Source organism: Megascapheus bottae, chromosome 14 (assembly GCF_031878675.1).
Source record: "Megascapheus bottae isolate mThoBot1 chromosome 14, mThoBot2.hap1, whole genome shotgun sequence".
Classification (NCBI taxonomy): domain Eukaryota; kingdom Metazoa; phylum Chordata; class Mammalia; order Rodentia; family Geomyidae; genus Megascapheus; species Megascapheus bottae.
The window spans coordinates 14,609,615-14,634,286 of record NC_143522.1 but is presented as its reverse complement, the minus strand read 5'-3'; the positions used below and the strand labels follow the sequence as shown (position 1 = coordinate 14,634,286).

The window sequence follows — 24,672 nt, the reverse complement described above, 5'->3', positions numbered from 1 at the left end:
AGCTCCAAGCAGCTTTCTCCTGCTTATTTGTGTCACTGGAGTTTCCATTTTGACACATGCAGGAAAGAAGAGAAAAATAACACAATAAACATCTCTACACCATCTTCCAATTTCTACCGCTGTAATAGCTGACCATTTTTGCCTTATTATGGTATCATTTCAGAGTAAATTAAAAACATCATGACTTTTTATTTTTTCAATATGTATCTCCAAGAAAGTGGGAAATTTTCTCCAATTAACAATATCACACCTAATAAAACAACAATAATCCCTACTATCATCTAAAACTTACTTCACATTCAAATTTATACAATTATCCTAAAAATATCTTATAGCTGTTTCTTTGAAACAATAAGTTTCATGCAGTGAAATTGTTTATGATGTCTCTTTAGTCTTTCTTGAGCTAGAACAATCCCCACTCATGTTTTTCATGACTTTTTATTGACTTGTTGAAGACATCAGGCTGGTTGTCACATAGAATGTCTACTTTCTCATACTGTCATGTAAGTATCCTCATATTTTCTGAAAATTGAGCTACATCTAAAGACTGGGCATTATCTTTGTCTTTTTATGTCAATACTAAGACTTGAACTCAGGGCCTGAGGGCTCTCCCTTACCTTCTTCACTCAAGGCCCGGCACTCTACCACTTCAGTCACACCGTAACTTCTGTTGGTTTTTTTTTCTGGTTAATTGGAAATAGGGTCTTTCCTATCTAGGTTGGCTTCAAACACCAATCTTCACATTTCAGCCTCTTAGTAGGTAAGATTACATGATGCGCCACAAACACCTGGCTAAAGCCTGCATTTTAAGCCAGAATTATTCAGACATAATTTACAAACAGTAAATGTCATCTTTTCTAGGTTAGTTTATAGTTATATGTGTTTTGGTAAATGCATTAGTTGCATAACCTAAAAGCTTGCTTTGATTTAGATTTAACACAATTGATCAAAATACTTTAAAAGGATGCTGTGAACTTCCTGTTGGGCTAAATATCACATTAGCAGGCACATAATACTTAGTTGTCCCACTATTGATGATACTAATTTTAAACATTGGGTTTCTGTAGCTTTCTAATCTCTGAAAGGCATATTCATTAGCTACTGCTGAGCACCACATTATGTGGTGACTTAAAACAATGACTATATCAGCTCACAATTCTATAGGACCGAAGCCAGGAATGGCATTACCAGATCTACTACTAAGGCTATCACAAGGCTAAAAGCAAGGTGTAGCCAGCTACCTTCTAAAACTTGGGTTCCTCCACCAACTTTTCACAGATTGTTGAGGAATTCAGTTTTGAATGATCTTGGGAAAGAAGACTTAGGGTTCAGGAGTATATATGGAGCCTAGAAGATGCTTCAGGATGCTTCCTAGTACCTTGAGAGGGGTGCTCTGCCAACTGAATTGTGCCAAGAAGTTCCCTAATCTGACATTATTTCCTGGGGTGCCTGTAAGAATGCTTCTTAGTGAGGTTAGCACATGAAGTGATAGAGCCAGGAAAGTAGATCATCTCCCCAGAATCAGAAGATATCATTCAAAATCATCTTTAGATATGTCTATTCCATTACTAAATATGATAAAAAAATTCAGTAACCTATAAAGGCAACACCACCAAGAGATTGTATCTTTAAAGAAGGAAGACTCAGGTCACTGCTCTACACAGAGAAATCAAAACTGGATTCTGGCTGTGACAAGAGAGAGAAATTACAAATGACCATCCAAGGATTATTGCAAAAATATAATATATGTGCCTATATTTCCCCTACTTTTTTATTTGCTTCTCTAGTGATTCTTTTCCTTGATATTCTATATGAGGAGTGTTTGTGGCACTTAATATTACAAGGTCGTCTTTCAAGTACCAAATGAGATCACAACTGATCTAGCAAATAAAAGAACCCAGCTGAAAGGGACTCATTGACGGATGGGACTTTGGGTCTCTCCTCTTTGGGAAAAAAAAATCTACCTTTTCACCAGCATTATTTTATATAACCTTTGTTTATTTTAAATGATAGCCTGTACTATAGTAGTGGTTATTACTGGAAATTTAAACATGGACAAAAGAGTAGTCATGGATGCTAAGAAGCCAAAAGGCTAAACTACATTAGTTCCTTTATACTGGCACCCAATACTCCTTTCTATCCCCTTCTCCATTCACTTCCACAAAAAGATATGATAGTAATCACAGGGGCTAGAGGATTGGAAGCTGCATTCATCCAGAGTCCTTCCCAACAGCAATGTAAGTATAGTTCATACAGCAATGTAAGTATAGTTCGTTTCTGCCAATGAAATGTAGAGGGCGGGAGGTGGTACAGGTCATTCTTACTCTGGTTTGGTTGGCAGCTTACAAACAGGCTCTAAGCTACTGTCACTTTGTGCCGAGACCAACCTGTCACTGTCTGCAGGGCTGTAAAATAGCTACGTCCTTGGCTGTGACCTCCTAGTTTCCAGGTTGCTCCAAGAGTTCGGCAGACCATTTGATCACAGCTTATGGCAGTGTAACCAAACATTTTTTTAAGTAGCCAAATCCTAACTGTAGCTCCTCCAGCTCTTCCAATGCATTTGCCTCATCCCTATATTATATTTCTTTCTGCCTAAAATACTTAAGATGGTTTGTTTTCCTGAACTGAACTCAGGTATGTTCTTCCAGAGTTAGCACTGATTTACATTCCCAGCAGCGAAGTGTGAATGCTTGTTCCCTGAGACCCTAGCAATAATGTTTTTTTTTCCTTTTTGTCTGTCATGGAGCTTACACTCAGCGTCTTGGCACTGTCCCTGAGCAATCTTGCTCAAAGCTAGTTCTCCATCACTTGAACCATAGTGTCACTTCTGGTTTTCTGGTGGTTAATTGGAGATAAGAGTCTCATGGATATTCTGCCTGGGCTGCAAGACTTCTCTAACCTGTGGTCTGCTTTCCCTTTCACTCCCCTCTGGCCTCATCCATGAACAAACCAAGCACCCCAGCCCAAAGGCCTTAGGTCTTATTTCTATGCATGGAATGCTCTGGCTTCCTTCAGTGTGTGTGTGTGTGTGTGTGTGTGTGTGAGAGAGAGAGAGAGAGAGAGAGAGAGAGAGAGAGAGAGAGAGAGAGAGAGAGAGAGAGAGAGAGAGAGAGAGAGAGAGTCAGTCTTGAACTTGGGGCCTTGGCACTGTCTCTTACTTTTTTTCACTCAATGCTGATGCTCTACCACTTGAGCCACAGTCCCACCTCTAGCTTTTTTCCTGGTTAACTAGAGATAAGAGTCTCAAAAGATTTTCCTGCACCCTCCTAAGTAACCAGGATTATAGGCATGGGCCACCAGTGCCCAGTTCTTAATGAGTTCCTTAAAATCTGAAAGTCTACCCTCCTCCAAGACCCCCAATCTTTTTCTGCCTCACAGAATTTGTCACGGTGTGAAATTTTCTTCTCTCTCCCCCACAAGCACATTACAGTCCGTGAGAGTGCGGACTGGAGACTGTTCTGTCAGTTGCTAAATCCCTAGCCATTGGAAGTGTTGAACATCTGAGAAACACTCCATAAGACTTCTCTGAATAAGTGGATGAACAAAGCTACTTGATAGCCTGCAGGGACTGTGTGAAAACAAGAGTGGAGGTGTTGGTTTGGGGAGCCGTGGGAGGGAGGAGGAGATATACCAATAGAAATATGAACTCCCTGCGCAGAGTGGTGTCAAAACTGCAGGTAAAGAGGACAATGAAGACAAGATGAAAGTGCCACGGAGCAGGTGCAGGGAATGATGAAGACCAGCTCATAAAATATGCCAATCCCCGTACATGTGCTCATTTAATCAAGCCTCATGACAACTCTGAGTTAAATATTACTGATATTCCCAATTTATAGGAAACCAAAGGTGCACAAGGGGTTTTAATATACACCCAGGGCAGCTCTGTGCTCTTCCAACCAGAATTATAATAGGTCCAAGCACCCAACCCCATCCCCTTGCTCATAAACACAGGAAGAGTGCACCTGGGGTGAGTTAAGTGGTCGAGGCGACTGAAACATGTGACCAAGCCCCAAGGGAGGGGCTAAGGAGGTCCAGGAGGTCTACCTTCTCATGGTTTGGACACTAATTCTCAGGAACTTGCTGTTCACATGGACCATCCTTTCTGTATTGCAAAGAAGGGAACTGGCTCACTTAGTCCTATGATCCCCAAGCCTGGAAATTCAAGTCTAGAACTCAGGCATCAACTCCATTCAAAGAGACATGTGAATCCAGCAGATTGGGGTTTCTTGACCGAAATGTCTGACTTACCATATCCAGGCTCACACCTGTAATCCTAGCTACTCAAGAGGCTGAGATCTGAGGAAGATAGTTCAAAGCCAGCTCAGGCACAAAAATCCATGAGATTCCTATCTCTAATTAACTACCAGAAAACTGGAAGTGGTGCTGTGGCTCAAGTGGTAAAGGGCCAGCTTTGAGCTGGCAGCGCCCAGACCCAGAGTTCAAGCCCCATGACTGGGGGAAGGGAGACAAAATTTTCAAAATATAGAATTAGAAGTTTCCATGGAAGAGAGAACCCGCAGATGGAAACTGGGGTCCTGAAAAAGGAGTTTATGAAAAAGAAGCAGGTGTCTGAAATGCTGTCATCGCACACCTTGGACATTGTGTATGTAACTGGGATTTTAATTGCTTTTGGCATAATAATTATCATAATGATGGGGGGAAATGGAGACTTCACAACAGGTTAGCAGCAAGTAGGAATGGATGGTGGAAGAAATAATGCTGGGGGAGGGGCATATGTAGAGATCTGTAAAGATGGATCTGTGTTGGTGTGTGGACACACCTGCCCACCTTCCTGTGCTTGCACACATAATCACATGTAGGCATCTAAGAGACTATACACACACACACACACACACACACACACACACACACACACACATACATATATATATATATATATATCCCCACAGAAGTGGCCAGCTATAGATTTAGATTTTTGTATATTACAGCCTGGCTCTTTAAAATGGGGAATAATGACACTGAAATTATTCTAAGCTTTTCAGAGACCTCAATGACCAAACTGCCTCCTGATCCTGAATTACATTACCCAGGAAGAACCTAATAGCATGTTATTATCGCTTCTCCTCACTGACAGGATTTCTGGGCTGAAAAGACAAACAAGGTGCACGTTCGTAAACCCCCACACACACCTCTGCTGAGCTGCAACTGACTTCTGCTAAATCCTAGTAAATGCTACAGGGTGGAATAAAAAGCATGGGGCTGAGAACACAAGTTGGTGTTGGGCTGTCACCCTCAGAGAGAGAGCTTGGGGAGCGCAGGAAACCAACAGAGAGTCCCATAGGGTGAAGGGCCCTGGAAACAGATTGCAATAGAGTTTCTCGGCTCAACAGAGAACTGGTAAGACATTGAGTAGTGTTCCACAAAGGTGACTATGAATGGAATGGGTCCCACTAGTGGATCCCGTTGAGTTGTCAGGGCGGTGGCACCCCTTCATTTCAAAACTGGTCTCCATCTTTGTAAATGATGGTGGAGTCACGTGTCATGACAATACTATTGGTTGATCAATTTCAAGTGGGGGACATGACATTCTTCTCCTGGAAAATGCTTAAGTCCAGTGATACACAGGCCCTGGGCGGCCAGCAGCCCTGATAATACTCCCAAATTGCCATGCTTTGGAAATACATCATTGAAACAACTGAAAGGCAAGAGCCCTCTCCTTACTCATTTAGCACTCCCAGTCTCACAACGTATTTGGTGCATGATACATGTTCAGAAAATATTTGTGGGTTTGCTGTTGTTGATGCTGTTATTTTGTATGTATAAACATGTGCACCAATACTGCAACTGGAACTCAAGGCTCCTGCACTGTCCCTTAGATTTTTCACTCAAGATTGTTGATCTACTACTTAAGCCACATCTCTACTTCTGGCTTTTTGCTGGTTCATTGAATTTTCTGGTAACTTCCTGTCTGGGCAGGCTTCAAATTGCCCTCCTTAGATCTCAGCCTCTTGAAAAAATAGGATTACAGGCATGAGCCACTGGTGCCCAGCAGAAAATGCATGTCGATAAAAGAATGGTTGAACAAGCAGGAAAGACTCGCTGCAGTCAGCCCCTGGGGGAGATGAAGAGGTAGTATAGCAATGAGCCCTTTAGCCCCAAAGGAGCAGCAGCATACTCCCTCCCTTTCGGGTCCTAGGATACCATCGTGAAGTCTTTCAAGGTAGGCTCCTACACTATAAGTTCAGCAGGGATTCGTTTGTGCTCAGTGTCCTGAGTCACTGTGAAGTGATGGTAAGCGGAACCTACAGCATTGTTCTTACCAGAAACTTACACCCAAATACTAAGAAACAGGAAAGATGTGAAGTGCTTCAGTTCAAGACAAAATCACAGGATTTCTACCCTGCCACTGGCTATATGAACAAATTTTCTTTTCAAAAAAATATTTTTTATTTAAGTTGTTGTACAAAGGAGTTGCCATTCAACAGAGCAGCTTATGAATACGGTGCCTCCTGATCTATGTCCCCCCTTCAACATTCCACCCACCCCTCTTACTCCCTTACTCTTCTTAATTTTAATACTAGCTTTAAAAAATATGGGTTTCAGCTCACGCCTATAATCCTAGCAAGTCAAGAGGCTGAGATCTGAGGATTGTGGTTCAAAGCCAGCCCAGTCACTAAAGACCATGAGACTCTTATCTCCAGTGAACCACTAGAAAACCGGAAGTGGGGCAGGGGCTCAAGGGGTAGGACGGTAACCTTGAGCTGAAGAGCTCAGGGACAGCGCCCAGGCCCAGAACTCAAGCCCCACTATCGACAAAAAAAAAAAAAAAAAGAGAGAGAGAGAGAGTTTTTTTTATTGTTATTGTAAAGATGATGTACAGAGGAGTTACAGTTACATAAGTTAGATAATGAATCCATTTCTTTCAGAACAATTTTCTTACCTGCCTGGGCCTCTGTTTTCCCAGTTTGTACAATGGATATAATCAAGACTAAGTGTCAGGTCTGTACATAAAAGATTAAAATAGTGAGTTTAAAATACAACATTTTCAAAATGTTGGCTCCTATATAAAGTAATTCTCACAAGCTGATCTCAACCTAAACAAAAGAAAAATGGTAAGGAGTGAGAGGGACTATTGATTTATATAACTCCTATTCCAGTACCATGAAGACTTCAGGCACAGTATACTCCAAGAGCCCAACTAAAAGCACCCCAAATCTATCCTTATTGCCATTTCTCATCAAGCTTTGTCTATAGAAATAGTCACCAGCAACCTTTTTCCTGTTACTGCTGAAGTTGTCTCAGAGAAGACTCTGATTGGTCCAAGTTAGCTCACACAATCATCCTCTACCCAATCACTGCGAGTAGAGAGATGGGGTAATTGGCCATCTGATTGGCCAGGCCTGACTAGTGTTTTGGAAGTGGGAGCAGAGTTAGCTCCTCCCACACACCAAGCAGAATAAGTTTACAAATGGAGAAAGCCCTCCTGTTCCTTCAGTCTTTTCAGAAGGTACATGTAAAAGATAAAGCTGAATGTTTCCAGGAGTTGGGAGGAATGGGAAAGTTCAAACTTCTTTGTGGAAGCAAAAAAATGCATTCCTATGGCTTCACATAACACTGTTTAGAACGTGTGAGTAAGTTCTCTAAGCAGCTGGACTTAGGTGCCGTTCCTCCAGGCCATGAAAGCCAAACATGGCACTGTGATCCCTGAACAGGAGATGCAGCACAAAATGGGAATCTCCATTGGATGAGGCAGTGAGAGATTTTCGGGGAGATCATAGCTGAGCCTGGTATGAGGGTGATGGTGACATGCAAAGAGAAGGAGGGAATGACAAGCCACACGCCCCCATCTTGGGAACTGAGGTCCTCTAAGCCTCAGAGCCATGTTTTCAGAGCCAATGTCAAAATGCCCCTTCAAGTGAGTGTTCCTGCTAAGCATCCCTCTCTGATATTCTCTCTATTTTCTCATCAGAGAAGTAGGGGAAGGGTGGCTTTAAGTAAGCAAGCCTTTACTGTCAGAGTAGGTAGAGGGAGGGGAAAATGAGAGAAAAAGAGAGGATGAGACAGGCATGCAGCACCTGCATAAAATTTACCAGCATTTTAAATCATTTATCAGGCATTTGTTCCTCCCATGCATAATATTTTTCTAAGCTCCATGGAGGACACAGGAGTCAAGAGATCAGCCTGAGAGCTGGATGGCACAGGCATATATTCCAATCTGCTCCCCACACTCAGGTAAGCCACACCCCACCTCAGTTTCCTTCTCTGCAAAACCCAGTGGTCATATTTAAAGGCAATATTTAAGAAGGTATTAAAACACTTAAGAGCATCTGGCATGTGGACACCATGATCATTACTGACTTTATGGGCCAGTAATTGGATATAAAAAGAGACTGTGTAGTTCATATTTGTGAAAATATCTGCTAGGCTGAAACAGAAATGTGGAAAACACATTCAGTGGTAGAAGGAATTCTAAGATGGCCTCCAACATGCCCCAAACACCTCAGCATGTCTTATGTAACACCTCCCTTTAAATGTGATCCAGCCTGGAGACTATGTTGAGATAGCTCTCCTTGGTTAGCTTCTGTTACTGCTTCAAAGCTGATTTGGAATTAACTAAAAGGGGAGTTGTCCCTGGTGGACCTGACTTAATCTGGTGAGAGGAACTTGGTCCTTCCAGACGTTTGAAAGACCCTCTCTAGAGGAAGCAAAGAGTTTTCTGTGTAGTAGAAAGCCTTTAGGCTGGGCGCAGTGGCTCATGCCAGTAATGCTAGCTACTAAGGAGGCTGAGATCTGAGGATCAAGGTTCAAAGCCAGCTTGGGCACAAAAGAACCTTAGACTGTTATCTCCATTTAACTTCTAGAAAATGGGAAGTGGGGCTTGGCTCAAGGGTAAGGCAGTAGCCTTGAGCTGAAGAGCTCAGGGACAGAGCCCAGGCCAAGTTCAAGCCCCATGACCCACAAAAAAAAGAAAAAAAAAAGCCTTTAGGAGTTTAAGGCCTCAGCCCTACAACTATAAGAAGCGGTACACAACCAACATAAATGAACTCAGAAGAGGAATTGAAGCCTCAAGTGAGAAGAACACAGGCTAACCAGCTCAGCGCTGGTTGTGGCCTCGCGTGACTTTTCTGAGAAGAGGGCCCACCTCAGTTGTTCTTAGATTCCCATGATGGTTAATTGACAGATGCCTAAGAGTTGAACAAAGCATAGCTGTGGGTGGGTGTGAGAAGGAGAGAGTGCATTTCCTCAGACAAGAGGATCACAGGAGCTGTGACCTAATCAATGATGGGTTCAAATCTGAATGGACTATTGGGCAATGGTAGAGGTGGGAAAAATAAGGGCTAGCTAGGTGGAAGAGGACATTGCAGGGTGTGTCCTAGAAAAACAAAGTTTGTCTCTTCTCCTTCCTGGCTCTTCTTTGCTTCCTGACTACCATAAGAAGAGCAGCTTTCCTCCCTCACACCCTTCCTCCAGGCGGTTCCTAATACACCACTTTCTTCCCCTTGCCATTATTACACTGTTCTTTAACATGGAAATTATGTATATATGCACATAGCCATCTAGCTGTCTATCTATCTATCCATCAGCAATCATTACATAATATTTCTATCTCCAACTATCTTCAGGATTTGTTAAGCATTCCTCTTGCTTGATTTGGAGTGCCTTTCCCTGACAAAGAGATGGCTGGCTTTTATCATCCATGATATATTTACCTATTTGTTCAGTCCTATTGGTTTCAGTATTTCACCCATGAAAAGTGAATATACTAACTAGAGCACAACTCTATTTGTGTAGTTTTTTGTTATTGTTCTATGTGGCTAGTCAAAATCTGACTTTCTCTCTCTTCCTCTTTCCCCTCTCTCCCTCTCCCTCTCTCTCTCTGTCTGTCTCTGTCTCTCTCTCTGTCTCTCTCTCTGTCTCTCTCTCTCTCTGTCTCTCTCTGTCTCTCTCTCTCTGTCTGTCTCTCTCTCTCTCTCTCTCTCTCTCTCTCTCTCTCTCTCTCTCTCTCTCTCTTTCTCTCTCTCTCTCTCTCTCCTTCCCTCCCTCCCTCCCTCCCTCTCCTCTTCTTTCCTCTCCTCTCCTCTCTTCTTTTCTTCTCCTTCTTGCATGATTCCATTATATAGTGGTAATACAGTTAGGTTCATTTGTCACTGTCACTCATTTGGGATTCTTCACATCCTAGTTGTCATGTTTTGTATGACTATGAATTGTCTCTTCTTAAAGTCAGAGCTAGTGCCTTAGGAAGGTCCTGGTTTTGCCCATTTTTTGTTCTGAGTTTTTTGCATTCAGGTTTCAAATGCCAGGCTGGGTCTGTTCAATGCGGTTTGGAGTATATTGTACCGATTTCTTCTGCCTCGTGACGGTTTTCAGGGAGTACCTCCTAACAGTTGAGGCACACTGGGTGGACTTCTCTGATTTGTATAACAACTGTGTGATTTAGCCATTGTCTCTGTTCATTTTTGAAGCTTGACAAGGTAAACCAGATTCCTAGCTTCTCTGCCAGTACAGAGTGACAAATAAAAGTCAATGGTCATTGAGTATTGGGGTTCTCTTGTCTAGCAGGATCATGAGTGAGCCACCTGTGCCCCTGAAACTCACCTGTCCTGTCTATTGGAGGTAGGGTGGTTGTTTGTGATCACTACCTCCAGTATTTCTTCCAAAACAATATTCTACATTGGAAAAGGAAAACCATAAAAAAGAAAAAAAAAGCCATGCCCTCAGCAAAACCTGAAGACAAAGGATGGCTAAACACCAAAGTAACTACAGTAAAGAAAGAAAAAGATCCCTGTGATTCTCGTATTTTACCACTGTGAAAAACAAAGCCTGTGGAGCTTCATTGTGAACCAGGGCAGGCCTTGGAAGCCACAGCCTGAGAGAGGCAGCCAGAGATCTGTCTGTCCAAAGCCAGCTCTAAAAGGAGAGGAAGACAGAAATAAGAAGTTATACACTGACGGATCAGAATTAAGACATCATTTCCAGAGAAGAAAGGTCAAAGGAGAATGGGGAACAACTCTACCCCATGACTTGTATTCCCACAAACTAAAAGAAACAAACAAAAAAAATCAGAACTGCCTTACTGATTCTTCATCAAATGGAAGGCTTGATATATCTATAACCACTAAAGAATTTTTCACTATCCAGTACAGTCTTTCTTTCCCCCCATTCCCCTCATTTCCCCCTTCATTAAGCAATAATCAAGTTGGGCTTTTGTTTGCATTTACCTCACCTGCACAAACACATAGGTATATACATAGACATGCATAAATGTATATATAATATATACATTAAAATATACATAATATACACATGTGTAACATATACATATATAAATATATCATGTATACATTATGCAAAATTATATGTTTATAATATATAATTTATGGTTATTATGTTATATAATTATATGTGATATATATAATCAATATATATAATATCATATAAAATTATAAAATCTGGCATCTCACTTGATTCTAGAGGTACTCTCTACCCTCTGTCTGATCCAAGGAGTCCTCAGATATGAGGTCATGAGACAACTGAGACCATTTCTAGACTAAGTAGCACTTGCTTTAGACTAGAGGCCAGCCCCCAGAGAAGGAGGTCACACGGTGTGGTTTGTTCTGTAAGCTTCTGAAGCTTTGATGTGGTTCAGGAACAGTTATCCTGAGATTGCTGTGCAAAGGTATCATGCATGAGCAGAGAGGGGTTGAGCAGAGAGGAATGCAGACCACTACCCAGGAAGTACCACATGAATAAATCACTTAACAGACACTCACCTACCTCAGGAACAGGTGGTCTTCCTCACTTGGTGAGCTACTTTCTACAATCAGTACCATGAGAAATAAGAAAGCACATATACCCTGTCCTAACAAGGAGAACCCAGAAGAAGCTAGAAAACATATTCCCCAGTACTATCAGATAGTAATTAAATGCCATTTTCAAGGAGGACCATTAGAGTACAATCTCCTAACCAAGCACCATGACAAGCTCCCTGATAGAGCATTCTTATGCCCTCTGAGAATCCATATGTTGAAAATCTAACCCCTAAGGTGACTGCTCTAGGAGGCAAGCCTCTGGGAGGGGATTAGATCATGAGGTTGGAGCCTTAGCAACTGACCTCAGAGAGCAAGTTTGCCATTCTGCCATGTGAGAAGGCCATCTATAAACCAGGAAGTAGGCCCACCAGACACTGATTCTGCTGGCATTTTGGTCTTGGACTTCTCAGCTTCCAAAGCTGAGAGAAATTAATTTCTGGTGTTTTTAAGACACCACCCTATTCAAGGTCTTTTGTCCTAGTATCCCAAATGAATGGCAAGACTTGGTATTACCTGGCTTCTCTCTTTAGGAATGTCAACTCTTGAGAGTGGGCAGTCCAGTGACCCTAAAGCCTTGTAAGTTAAAAATGTACTCCACAGACCTATAGCATCTGTTAACATCACCTGGGAAGTCGGTGGTTATGTAGAGCCTGAAACACTACCCTGGACCAGATAACTCAGCCTTTGCCTTTATCACAAGGCCCCGTTGATCCAAACACATAGTCAGGCTCAAATAGCAGGCCTTCACCTTGTTGAAGTCTGGTGAAGGGAAAGACTCAGGTAACAACTCAGGAGTCCCTGGAGTAACAGGGGTTCATTATATCTATTTAAAACTTTTAGATTTATTTTTTGAGACAGGGTCTCATTAAGATGCCTAGACTGGTCTTGAACTGGGGCCTCAAGTGATTCTCCTACCTTAGCCTCCCAAGTAGCTGGGATGATAGATGCATGTTTCCATACCTGCCTGGTTAACTATTAATTTTTATCTAGTTATTATGCAAAAGTCAATGGAAGAAGACACTACGGACACCTAGAATGTAATATGTGATGTCCAGTGCCAGAAAAATCCCACCCAACCCAAGAATGAGACCCAGAGGAAGACCACCTGCACTTTTCCAACCAAATCCTTGAGTACAATTGTCTGCCATTAGGAAGCTTTTCTCGACAACCCTAGCTCCCTTGCCTTTTCTCCTTCCCCAGGAGAAATTGACCATTTCCTGAATTATTCCCAGCACAAAGTAGGCGCTCAATAATTGTGTGCCCAATAATGAAAGTGTTGTGCTAGCTGCCTTGGATCAATTAGTGGTTGTAATTGAAGCTGAATGTAATTAATTATATAATTTGGGGCTGTTCAAGTTTAATTCCACTAAAATTGCATCATGAAAACAAGGCAGGAGGAAGTACTAAGAACCAAAGGGAGAGAACTATGAGCAATATTTCCACATACAGTAGGCACCACTGCTGCCTTAGGCTGGGCTGTTATAACATAGAATGTGTGAGTGAAAGAATAGACATTTCCTTCCTACAGTATAGAGGGCTGTCAAGTCCAAGATTAAGGCAACAGCAGGGCCTGCTCTTATAGACAGCCTCTCTCTCCTGCAACATCATCACCCTCCTTGCTCCCTTCTTATAAGGGCACTAATCCTATCCCTGGGGTTCTGTCCAACCCCCTGACATAATTACCATTACCATCACATTGCATGTTTGGATTTTAATGTAAGAATTGGCAAGGAAGGGTTCCCATCCATTGCAACTAACAACCACAACAAAATCCCATGGTACGTAAGCAGTGAGTTCTGATCCTGAATCCCATTTAGACACAAAACCAAAGACATCTCTCCAGTACCTATGGAACAGGCAGCAGGTCAGTCTATACCATGCCTTGCATGTTTTCTATTTTTCATGCCCTCTCTTTCTTTGGTTCTCATAGTCTCAGAAGGTGTTAAGGCTAAAAAAGCCTGGCCAGTAGATTTTATTTAACCCATTCAGACTCAACATGAAACATGCTTTTTTGTAAACAAATATTTGGGAATGTCCTTTGCCATCTTCAAGTAAAATTCATCAACTCAGCATGGTGCTGGTGGCTCATGCTTGTAATCCTAACTGCTGAGGAGGATGACATCTGAGGATCATGGTTTGAAGCCAGCCCAGGCAGGAAAGTTCATGAGACCCAAAAGCCATAAGTGGAGATGTGGCTCAAAGTGGTATAGCACTTGTCTTGAGCAAAAAAAATAAAACAGCTTAAGGAGTGTCCAGGCCCTGAGTTCAAACCTCACAATGGGGCAGGGGTGGGAAGTAAGGGACCCATGAACCCTACAAACTACCTACATGTCTAAAGTTTTATCTGGCAGTGCTAGAGTTTGAACTCAGGGCCTTGCTATTACCAAGTAGGTGATTTTTCTCTTAAGCTCTGGGCCAAACCTTTTCTGATTTAGCTATTTTTCAAATAGGATTTCCTATTATGACCAAGATAACCTACGCCCTTCTATTTACCCTTTCTACATAGCTAGGATGACAGACATTTACTGCCACGGCAACATTGTATTGGTTGAGATAGGATCTCATGGACTATTTGTTCTGGTTGGCATTAAACCTCAGTCCTCTGCTTTCTGAGTAGCTAGAATTACAGTCCTACGTCATTGCACCCAGCTACAAATTTGGTTTTTAAGTCAGAGAGAACCAGATGTGTTGCTGGCCATTCAAATGCAGGTTCTTTGTTGCAATGGTTAGTTTCCCCAGTGTTGAACAATGATTCCCAATTAAACAAATTAAGTAATCAGTCACCTTTCATGATCGCTGCATCCCCAGGAAACTCAGCAGGTATATGAAATGTGTGCGCAGAGAAGATCAATTGTTGATTTGATTCATTATGAACAGCATTTGCCATACATATATCCCAAGGGACATTAAGAACTCACTCAGAGTCAATGCTTTACACCTATAATCTTAGATACACAAGAGGCTGAGGTCTGAGGATTGTGGTTCAAAGTCAGCCCAAGCAAGTCCATGAGACTCTCATCTCCAATTAATCATCAAAAAATCAGAAGTAGAGCTGTGGCTTAAGTGGTAAAACACTAATCCTGAAAAATAAAAAGCTAAGAGAAAATGCCCAGGACCTGAGTTTGAGCCCTAGAACCAGAGGCAACCTGAGTTAACAGAATTAAAACCTGTAATCCCAGCTACTCAGGAAGTTGAGATCTGAGGACCACATAGCCAGCCCAGGCAAGAATGTCTGTGAGATTCTTATCTCCAATTAACTACCAGGATAGCGGAAGTGGTGTTGTAGGCTCAAAGTGGTAGAGCACTAGCCCTGAGCAAAGAAGCTCAGGGACAATGTCCAGACCCTGAGTTCAAGCCCTATGACTGACAAAAGAAAAGATAATAACTTTACTCAGGTACAGAAAAGTTCTTGGTTGCATGAAACCATGTTGTCCATAGGAAGACATAAGACATCCATGATACACACCCACTCCATACTGGTAATAATTCCCCAATCAGGGTGTTAATCAAAAATGTTACCACTCGTTTCCAGAAAGCCCCTAGGACCACATTGCCTTTGTTGGGAACTACTGATGTGGCCTACTCTCCTAAGTTTATGGGTACAAAGTCACAGGGCCAAGAAAGGGATATTTGCCCTAAATGACCAGCTGGTCAGTACCCATTGGTGTCTGGGCTACCATCAAAGACCCTTTCGGGCCCACGGCTTCAGTTTCTCAAGCTGAACAGCGTGGGAGAGGATGGGCTCTCACTCACAAACCCTTTTGCTTCAGAGATGGACCCCTTGGGAGGGATCCCTGTATCCAGGAAGTTCCAATCCCCTTCAAAAGACACACAGACAGACAGTGTTGATAGAAACGTTCTCTACACTAGATAATGTCACTCCATTGCAGTGACAATTCAAATGATGTACCCCAATGGAACCAAATTGTCCTCCTCCCATCACAGAAAAATCTAGGACTGTCCTAGCTTGGGGAGAGGCTAATGAGTCCATTAGCTTGATGTTTATGAGAGTCCTAAGTCTATCCCAGGTGAAGAAATGTTCCTACTTGGAGATCATAGATGCCAGGATTGTTTTAATCTGTCGCAGTCAAGTGGGACACTGAGTTACTGGGGCCACATCCCAGCTCTACGCCAAAGGATATAGCAACTGATCTGTGAGGTCTGCGTTGGCCCTAGTAGGATGGAGGGACCTGTTATGGTAGCTGTTTTAGAATCCCAAACCAATCTGTCAACTTTCTGAACCTAAAGCTCATTCTACCAATGTCAGTCTATTTCACTCCATCAGCTCCTTTGTATATAATTTGAGGTAAATGCCTCCTTCCTGATTGTTGATGCAGTCCAATCATAGGATAAATTGCTTTGCTCTAAGTTATCATCTCAGAGTCTCCTCACTCATTCCCTCCAAGGCATTCAAGTTGAGCATATACTACATTCCGGTCACAGGCAGTGGTAGGATTAGGCAAACCTACAGGCTTTTAAGAGTCATCATTTTTCAGGGTCTCTAACTCATAAAACAATATGCATCACACAAACTTAATGTGAGTATGCATTTTTCATCTAAAATTCATGTACCCTTAGGTAAGGGATCAAGATGATACCATGCATAAAATTGACTGTGTCCAATGCCTTGAATATTTATTGCTAGGATGACTACATTTTGAAGGAAATGTCTTCAGATGCAACGGTGGTGATCTTTAAAGTTCATGAATGTAGTACCCTAGAAAAAGATGTCTCAATAATACAAAATAATCTTTCACAAATATTGCCTATATCATACGAATTAGAAATACACAATTAAGATACAAGTTCCGTCATGAAATGGTTTTTAAAAATCTTGAAAAGTCCAAATGAAGATAAAAGAAAATTAGAGACATAATAGAAAAATCAAATGGATCTGAAACCTCTCATGAACACTGCATTTTAGGTAAGCTCCTCTTTGGCACAGGGACCAGGTCTGAAGCAGGTGTTGGTAGAGAGGTAGAAGAAAAGTAGTAGATACACAGATGCGGGAGGGGTTATAAAGGTTGAAAGATGGGAAGGCTGGCACCTGCCTTTGGGGCCAGAAAATTGCTGATCATCTGGGCCACTGAGACAGTTAACACAGTCTCCTTGTGCAAATAAAATTCTGGGATATCCTGGCCTCACAGAGAATTACAACTATGGTCTCGTCAAATCTTCTTTCTTAGTGGTGTTACCAAATACCTTTCTCACTCCCTCAGACCAAAGATGGGGATTCACTGCTGCTTTCACGTTCTCTCAGAGGCTACAGACCTTAAAGGTAGTATGGAGTGGAACTGATCTTGTCCCTCCAGTTCCCAGCCAGTCTGTGGGCTGAGCTAAAGTGAACACCACCACACCAAAGACAAGGCTGACTTCAGCCTCACCCTCCAAGAACAGCACATCCAGGGAGACAGTGTGAAGATGAGAAAGTAGAAAAGGGTTAGGAGAGTGGGGAGGGTAGGCAGGTCTGCAGCAGGAGGCCTTGTGGAAGGTAGGACATGAGGTCTGCCACCTAGTAAGAAGTAGAAGATATATGGAAAAGCCAAGAGAAAGGCCACACATTTGGGGATAAGTTTGCTCTCTCAGAACCATCTACATGGGCCTATTTAAGAATGACCCCAAGGGAGAGGTGACAGCTTCACACCAGCTCTCTTTTAGTCAATCAGACTTGTTGAGATCATGGGGAAGAGAAAGAGGGAGAGGGGCTTTCACAAGTCCCCAGTTTGCAAGCTTAATCCTCCTTCAGCAGGATCCCCAAATCTGTTCTCTTCAGGTAGGGACAACCTATGGGAAACTGTTCATATCGTACCTGATCTCTAGAATGTCTGTATCAAATAATACTGTGATTAAGGAAATGGCTGCCCCCTGCTCTCTGGGGGTGACTGGCACAGACAGAAACAAGCAAAATCAATAGGAGAAATTAAGCCTAGTTCAGCCAGTCAGTTCTAAGAACCCCAGCAGTCCCTGGAGAAGTGTACTCAAACACTGGATCCCTGCCAGAAGTACAGGAGACTCTTCTGGTCGCAACTAGAAAATAGCATATAGCATTAACTAATCAGTAAGTAGCCTTTGCTCTCATAATTTCAACAGCAGTTATAACGTGTTGCTGGGTCAATGTTTTCTTCTGCTCAGCTCTAAACAGAAAGTCCAGTACCCAGCACGGAGCCAAACGAGTGTCTCTTCACTCAGGCCCCCAAATCAACATTCCACAGATTGAATGGCTTAGAATTGACTTCTTGCAGTTCTGAAGTTCAACATCAAAGGCCAGCATGGTTGGATTCAAGTGAGGCCTCCTTTCCTTTCCTGACTTGTAAACTTTCTTACTGTGCCCTCATGTGATCCTTCTGTGCAGATGGAGAGAAAGCTCTGATCTAACTCATTTCTTCTTCTGCTTCTGCTTCTGCTTCTGCTCCTCCTCCTCCTCCTCCTCCTCCTCCTCCTCCTCCTCCTCCTCCTCCTCCTCCTCCTTCTTCTTCTTCTTCTTCTTCTTCTTCTTCTTCTTCTTCTTCTTCTTCCTGTCTCTCTCTCTCTCCCTACCCCCCCCTGCCAGTCCTTGGCCTTGAACTCAGGGCACTGTCCTTGGGCTTTCTCAAGGCTAGAACTCTACTACTTGAGCCACAGCACCACTTCTGGCTTTTTTCTATGTATATGGTACTGAGGAATCAAACCTGGGTCTTCATGCATGCTAGACATGCACCCTACTACTAGGCCAAACTCCCGGCTCCTAACTCATTTCTCCTGTAAGAACACCAGCCCCATAGAACTGCTGTTCCACCTGCATGGCGCCATAACTTAAATCGCTTTCTTAAAGACTTTGTCTTGGTATATTGTCACTCTGAATAAGAATTCAACCTCAGCTTTGGAGAGTGACAAAAATTGTCCTTGTCAGTAATTGAATAAAATATTGTATTATTCTTATTACCTCAAGGTCACCGCCATAGTTCAAGACATTCCAAACTACTTACCAACCTCCTTTACTAGAAGAAAGAAGTGGCAACATAAGCAAATCATGCCCTGACCAATTCCTAAAAAAAAACCTTTCCTAGAAAGTCTCTCAAGATTCCCTTTCATCCTCATTTCATGTATCAACCTAGGTGCAAGGGAGACTGAGAGAGCCAGACCTCTCATTCACTCTCCTGAAGAGAAAACATGCAAGGAACAATAAGACAACTGGGAATCAAGCCTGTCATGGGATTGATGATAAACATCAGTAGTTTATCTTCTCCAAACACAGTGCATCTATTAACTCACCTGAACCTTTCAATATCATACAAAGTAGGCAGGCACTATTACCTCCACTTTTCATACTGAGGAAATGAGGCTCAGATAGGCTGAGTTACTTGCTCAAGATCACACAGACAGTATAGGCTATCATAGGACAAAAGGATTTGGGCCAACTTGAGAGCCATGCACCAGTTTCCACTCTACCCTATTTTGGTGCTGGTGGAAGCATTGTAAACAGGTGTTTGCTGACACCTGAAGTGCACACTTACCTCTGGCAGGGAAGGGAATCTCCTATCAACTACACAGCCTGCAAGCTGAGCTGTGCCTTCTGGTAGCTCCAAGGGGCAGAAAATTGTCAAAGCGCTCCTGATAATCAGCCTCAAAGTGTTTCAGGTCCACCTAATGGCCAGCCTTAGGGAAAAGAAAGTCCATGCTGCTGACAACCCATTCCTCAGGCCTTCTGCTCTGGCTGATGGCCACCTAGAGACACTGCTCCATCAATTTATCACCAATAGATCAGAGGCTCCAAATAGTCAGTGCTTGAACAACTCGCCACTTCAGTCAGATGCAGGCAGGGAGCGCTAGGCCCACTGAAGAGGGGAACTGACCTGTGTTCTCTCTACTAACCCCTGCCAGTATAGACAAAGCCTCAGTGCTAGGTCTCCCTTCCTCTGTGTGTGTGTGTGTGTGTGTGTGTGTGTGTGTGTGTAGTGGGGGTGTGGTCTGTGGTCATGCTTCTGATGTCATATTCGTTTGTCACTGTCTGTATGATTTTTTGTTTGTTTTCATCAGTCATGAGGCTTGAAGTCTGGGCCTGGGCACTATAACCTGAGTTCTTCAGCTCAAGGCTACCACTCTACCCCTTGAGCCACAGCACCACTTCCAGTTTTTTAGTGGTTCATTAGAGATAAATGAATGTCTCATGGTCTTTAATGCCCAGGCTGGCTTTGAATCTCGAACCTCAGATCTCAGCTCCTGAGTAGCTAGTATTTATAGGTGTGAGCCACCAGGCCTGGCTGTCTGTATGTTTAAGAGTTAATTCACCGCCTGGAGGAATGGCTCACATTATACAGTGCTTACCTAGCAAGCATGAGACCCTGGATCCAATCTCCAGTTTGATAACAAAGAAAGGAGTTAATTCACAGTTAACCTAAATAGTAAAAGCACACCACCTTTTTTATTATTGTGCTTTGACATATCTACAGTTAGATATATCTAAGAGCCTTTTGACTGAGAAGCTGTCAGGCCTCTCTTGGTTTCAGTGCCCACACATGAAGTAGGGGATCGTATTTCTTGCTTTGGTGTATGAGCCTAAAGCAGAGGTCCCATCCCTGAGCTTTTGCTACAGAATGAAAGCTGTAAGTCGTGCTGAAGACATGGTCCCAGAATTGAATGCCAGGGACATTTCACCTTTGCAAACCCAGAGCCAGCTAATCACAAGGAAACACAAAAGACAAAGGGACAGACAAGCAATAAAATCTATGACCTACATTCTTCCACAATGTCAAGGTCACAAAAGACAAGGAAAGTCTGACACCCTGTCACAGTCCTCAGAAATCTGAGAAGCCAGGATGCCTGGATGCAGATGGTAACCTGGATGGGCTCCTGGGCACAATGAAGACATCAGTGAGAACAGTGGCAACGTCTGGGCAACTTCTGTCACTTGGCTGCTAATGATAACTCCTGACTGAACAAGGGGCCTGATAGCATGAGAGCTTAACATCAGGGAAGGACAGGTGATGGGCTGGCAGGAACCCTCTGTGCTAGCTGCAGCTCTACAGTAAGTCTGAAGTTACTTTGCAATAATATTTTTTTTGGTGGGTCATGGGGCTTGAACTCTGGGCCTGAGCTCTTCAACTCAAGGCTACCACTCTACCCCTTGAACCTCAGCCCTACTTCCCGTTTTCTGGTGGTTAATTGGAGATAAGAATCTCTTGTTCTTTAGTGCCCAGGCTGGCTTTGAACCACGATCCTCAGATCTCAGCTTCCTGAGTAGCTAGGATTACAGACGTGAGCCACCGTCCCTGGCTTACAATAATATTTTAGAAAAGAAAATTGAAAAGTAAAAAAAAAAAAAAGAAAATTGGAAAGGTACATGGCCTCCATGTACCTCCATGGACTTCTTGAAGCTCTACAGATGATCTCATTTGTACAAGGGAGAGCAAGAAACCATGAAAGATTTCAAAGGCGAGTGTGGGCACCAGAAATCCCTTGAAGATGCTTCTTATTAAAGAATTCTTATTACATTAAAGTATTAAAGCAAGTGGTAGACCTGCTCTAGAATTAGATAGACTGATTTGAATTCATGACCTGGGTACTGTTTCTCAGACTTTTCACTCAGGGCAATGAATTTACCACTTGAGCCACAGCTTCATTTTCAGCTTTTTTTTTTTTTATTACCTGGAGCTAAGAATTTGCTGATCCTCATATCTCAGCCTTCTGATTAGCTATGATTACAGGGGTTACACCACCAGTATCTGGCTATCTATTATGATCTTGCCAGTCACCTACTGCCAGCTCTGCCTGTACCTGTCCTGGCCACTCCCTGTCTTCTGTCCTTTTTACATTTACATGTAAAAAGCATGTACCATGGGACACAGCTGACCTCCCATAAGTTCCACTCTCCAGATTTTGCTCTAGTGCCTTTAGGAGCCACCTTTTGCTTTCTAGGGTGTTATTAGACAGTTTCCGAGTTCTACAGCTGCAGCCAAGTGCTGAGATTCGTCTTCTTTGATCCTAGAACATGAACCTGGCCACCCACTCCTGCAGGAAGGATGTGCAGTTTTCTAAACTACAGATATCAACTCTTAATGTAGATGCATGCTATCGAACACCTCCTGTAAGGCAGGACATCCATGTGTGGGAGACATAGTTGAGAAGCACACTGACAGCCCAGGAGGCAAGCATAATCATCATTTAGAACACTGTGGAATTAAAATCAAAGCACCGGGCCACCCCTCAGCAACTGCATGGCTCCAGGCAAATTACCAAACCTTTCTAAACCTTGTTTCTCATGAAAATGGAGAAAATGACCCTTGCCGGAGTGCTGCTAGGACAGTTTAACGTTATAATGTATTTACAGAGCGTCAAAGTAAACATCAACCTCTGGCCCTATTTGCATGCTGCCCTGCATCTGTAATCCCTCCCTCTCAGCTCTCCCTGGGTAGCTAACTGTGCACACTGTGTTGATATTTTGGATCCCAATGCAGGGAAGCTCCCCACTACACCAAAAGTGAAAAAGCAAGTAACCATTACCTAGAGCAGAAAGGTCATTTATATTTACATCTGTGGCTATAAAAAGACCCCATGAAATGTAATATGCAGCATGGATCCTCATGATTAGTAACATCTTGCAAGTTATTCTCACAAGTTCCTGGGTACATCCAAGTGGTCACTAAAAACAATTCTTTCTGGAAGTAAAAGAACTGCAAATCATCTCAGGGGTTGTCTGCCATTGTGAATAGGAAGAGGAAGGGCAGAGACAGCACAGCTATCATCTGTGAGACCCAGTGCTCAGGAGCAAGGAATTACCAGACCTGGGATCTCAGGTATCTGTGGGCCCACAAACACACACACATAGGAGGAGTTATGGCAGGAGTTTGAAGTTAATCCAGAAACTGGAGAAGAGGGTGAAGTTGGAGGAAGCAAATGCAGGCAGAGAGCAACAGGGTAAAAACAGGTAGCCTAGAAGTCTCAAGAGATGAAACCTACTATCCCACTTGAGGATCACTATCTCCAGAAGGCCTGGGGGACCTGGTAGACTCCCAAACCCAAAACTGAGGGAATCAAGTGAGAAGCTGAGGGGAAGCCAAGAACAAGGCAAGTATCCCACTCACAGGGGATGAAGTGAGGACCCAGGGAAGTGAAGCCTCAGGTTTCACCTGAGCCTCTGAGCTCCCCATCTTGGGCATCTTAACACCTTTCATCCAGGTCTCAGGGACTGTGGAGTAAAAGGAGGAGTCAGAGAGGGGGGGATAGAAAGGGAGAAAAGTCACCAAAGAGCAGGAAGGGGACTAAATGGGAGGAGTCCTACCACTCACAAAGGCTACAGAGTCCAGAAGTCAAGCAAAAGAGCTTTGTGGCACTCAGTGTTTATGGTCACTGCTGGCCAGGTAGAATTGTCTGCAACCTAGATATCCCACGACCATGATCTGACCATGCTCTTCCAGGCCTCCTGGGAGCTCTGGGAGGTAGTAGCCAAAAGAGCTGAAAGCCTTTGGCCAGGCCCAGGCACAGTGGAAATAGGCCCATTTGTTAGGATGGACAAGCCCACAGCCTTGAGGGCATTTATTGAAACACAACAGTAAATACTCGGGACAGTGCAGCAGCAGTTCTGCCTTAGATGGCACACAGGCACAGGGCCTCACTGAAAGGTAGCACTGCTGGGGAGTCTCCTCTCTAGCTGCTCCCAAGACCACATCATCTCCCACAAAGTCAAACTTCCTACAAATGCCCTCTGTGGGCCACATAGCCATGCATGGGTACACAGAAGTAGAGGTGAAATCCAAGCCAGTGGCACATGCAGGATATGAGAGGCTGTTGTGTTTTCTTCCTGGAGGATAGAAGCATATTTTGAGGTGCAGCCATGAGTCTTAAGAAAGGGCTGCAGTGGGAGGCTAGGGTGTCCACCGGGGTCCATGATGGTAGTGTGGACAGTCATCCTGGGACTGCAGACAACCACAGGACAGAAATGGGGTGACTAGGTGAAGACAGGCTATGAAGGAAAGACCAAGTTGTTCAAAAACACCTGGAAGGGGCAGGGCATGACTCAGTGTGGAACAGGAACTAGCCAGCAAAGCAGGGACGAGACCCAGCTGGCCAGCTTCCACCCCTTCACATGAAGCATGAGTTCGTGCAGGTCGATCTTCCATAAGTTAAAGGCCTCGCAGATAGAGATCTGGGTTCTTCTGAAGAATGAATGGGTATTCTTCTTGTTGTGTCTAAAGGGGCAAGAAAGGAAAGGATAAAGAGGTAAGAAAGGTGAGCTCAGGATGTCTGAGGAAAAAAAAATGTAAAATGGTGGCTTTGGAGAGCTTCCCAGTTCTCTGCTCCTGGGACTACACTTGGTCACATGATCATGCTCCTACCCAATCAGGGGCCAGAGAAACTCAGCTATCTCAAATATATTCCAAAGGTTCTCTTTTCAAAACCGTAGTAAATACATGTCAATCCAGAATCCCCACACTCAAATATAAACAAAGCTTCTCTAAGCTTTCTGAGGATAAAAAAGAATCACTCCAAATCAGGTGATCCTTGACCCCCCCAAAAAAAAAGACATGATAAAAACCTGTTGTTTATGATAATGACCTATTCAAGACTTAGTTCCTAAACCTTCAGGGAAAATATAAATTATGCACAGCCCTTTCAGTGTACAGTATATTTTGTTCTAACCCCATCTGATATTTGGTAATGATGTACATGGTCAAATCTCAGTTCCCCAAAAGACCCATTCCTACCTAGCATGAACAAGGCAGGACTGACCTCTCTGGGACAAGAAAGTTCTGACTGAGTATGACCCTTCTAATGAATGTATATGTATGTATTCCTGCCTCTCATTTGGAGGCCCAGAACCCTTCTGTGGAAATACTTCCCTAAGGTCAACACCCCAAAGGTGTGAGACTTCTAGGAAGCTCTGAGCTCCTGGCAGAGCCTACTGACTGTACTTTCCTGGGTTATA

At 43.3% G+C, this 24,672-nt stretch overlaps 1 protein-coding gene across 2 annotated transcripts in view; it reads right to left on the bottom strand.

Moving 5' to 3' along the window:
• Window positions 1–23,245: 23,245 nt before the first annotated feature.
• Window positions 23,246–24,672, bottom strand: part of Adck1 (aarF domain containing kinase 1) — an 88,502-nt gene continuing 87,075 nt past the window's right edge. For both annotated transcript variants that reach the window (XM_090344613.1, XM_090344614.1), the window contains one exon: window positions 23,246–23,935. In XM_090344613.1, the coding sequence (XP_090200739.1) occupies window positions 23,764–23,935 (172 nt within the window). In that variant the 3' untranslated portion in view covers window positions 23,246–23,763. The remainder of the gene's footprint in view (window positions 23,936–24,672) is intronic.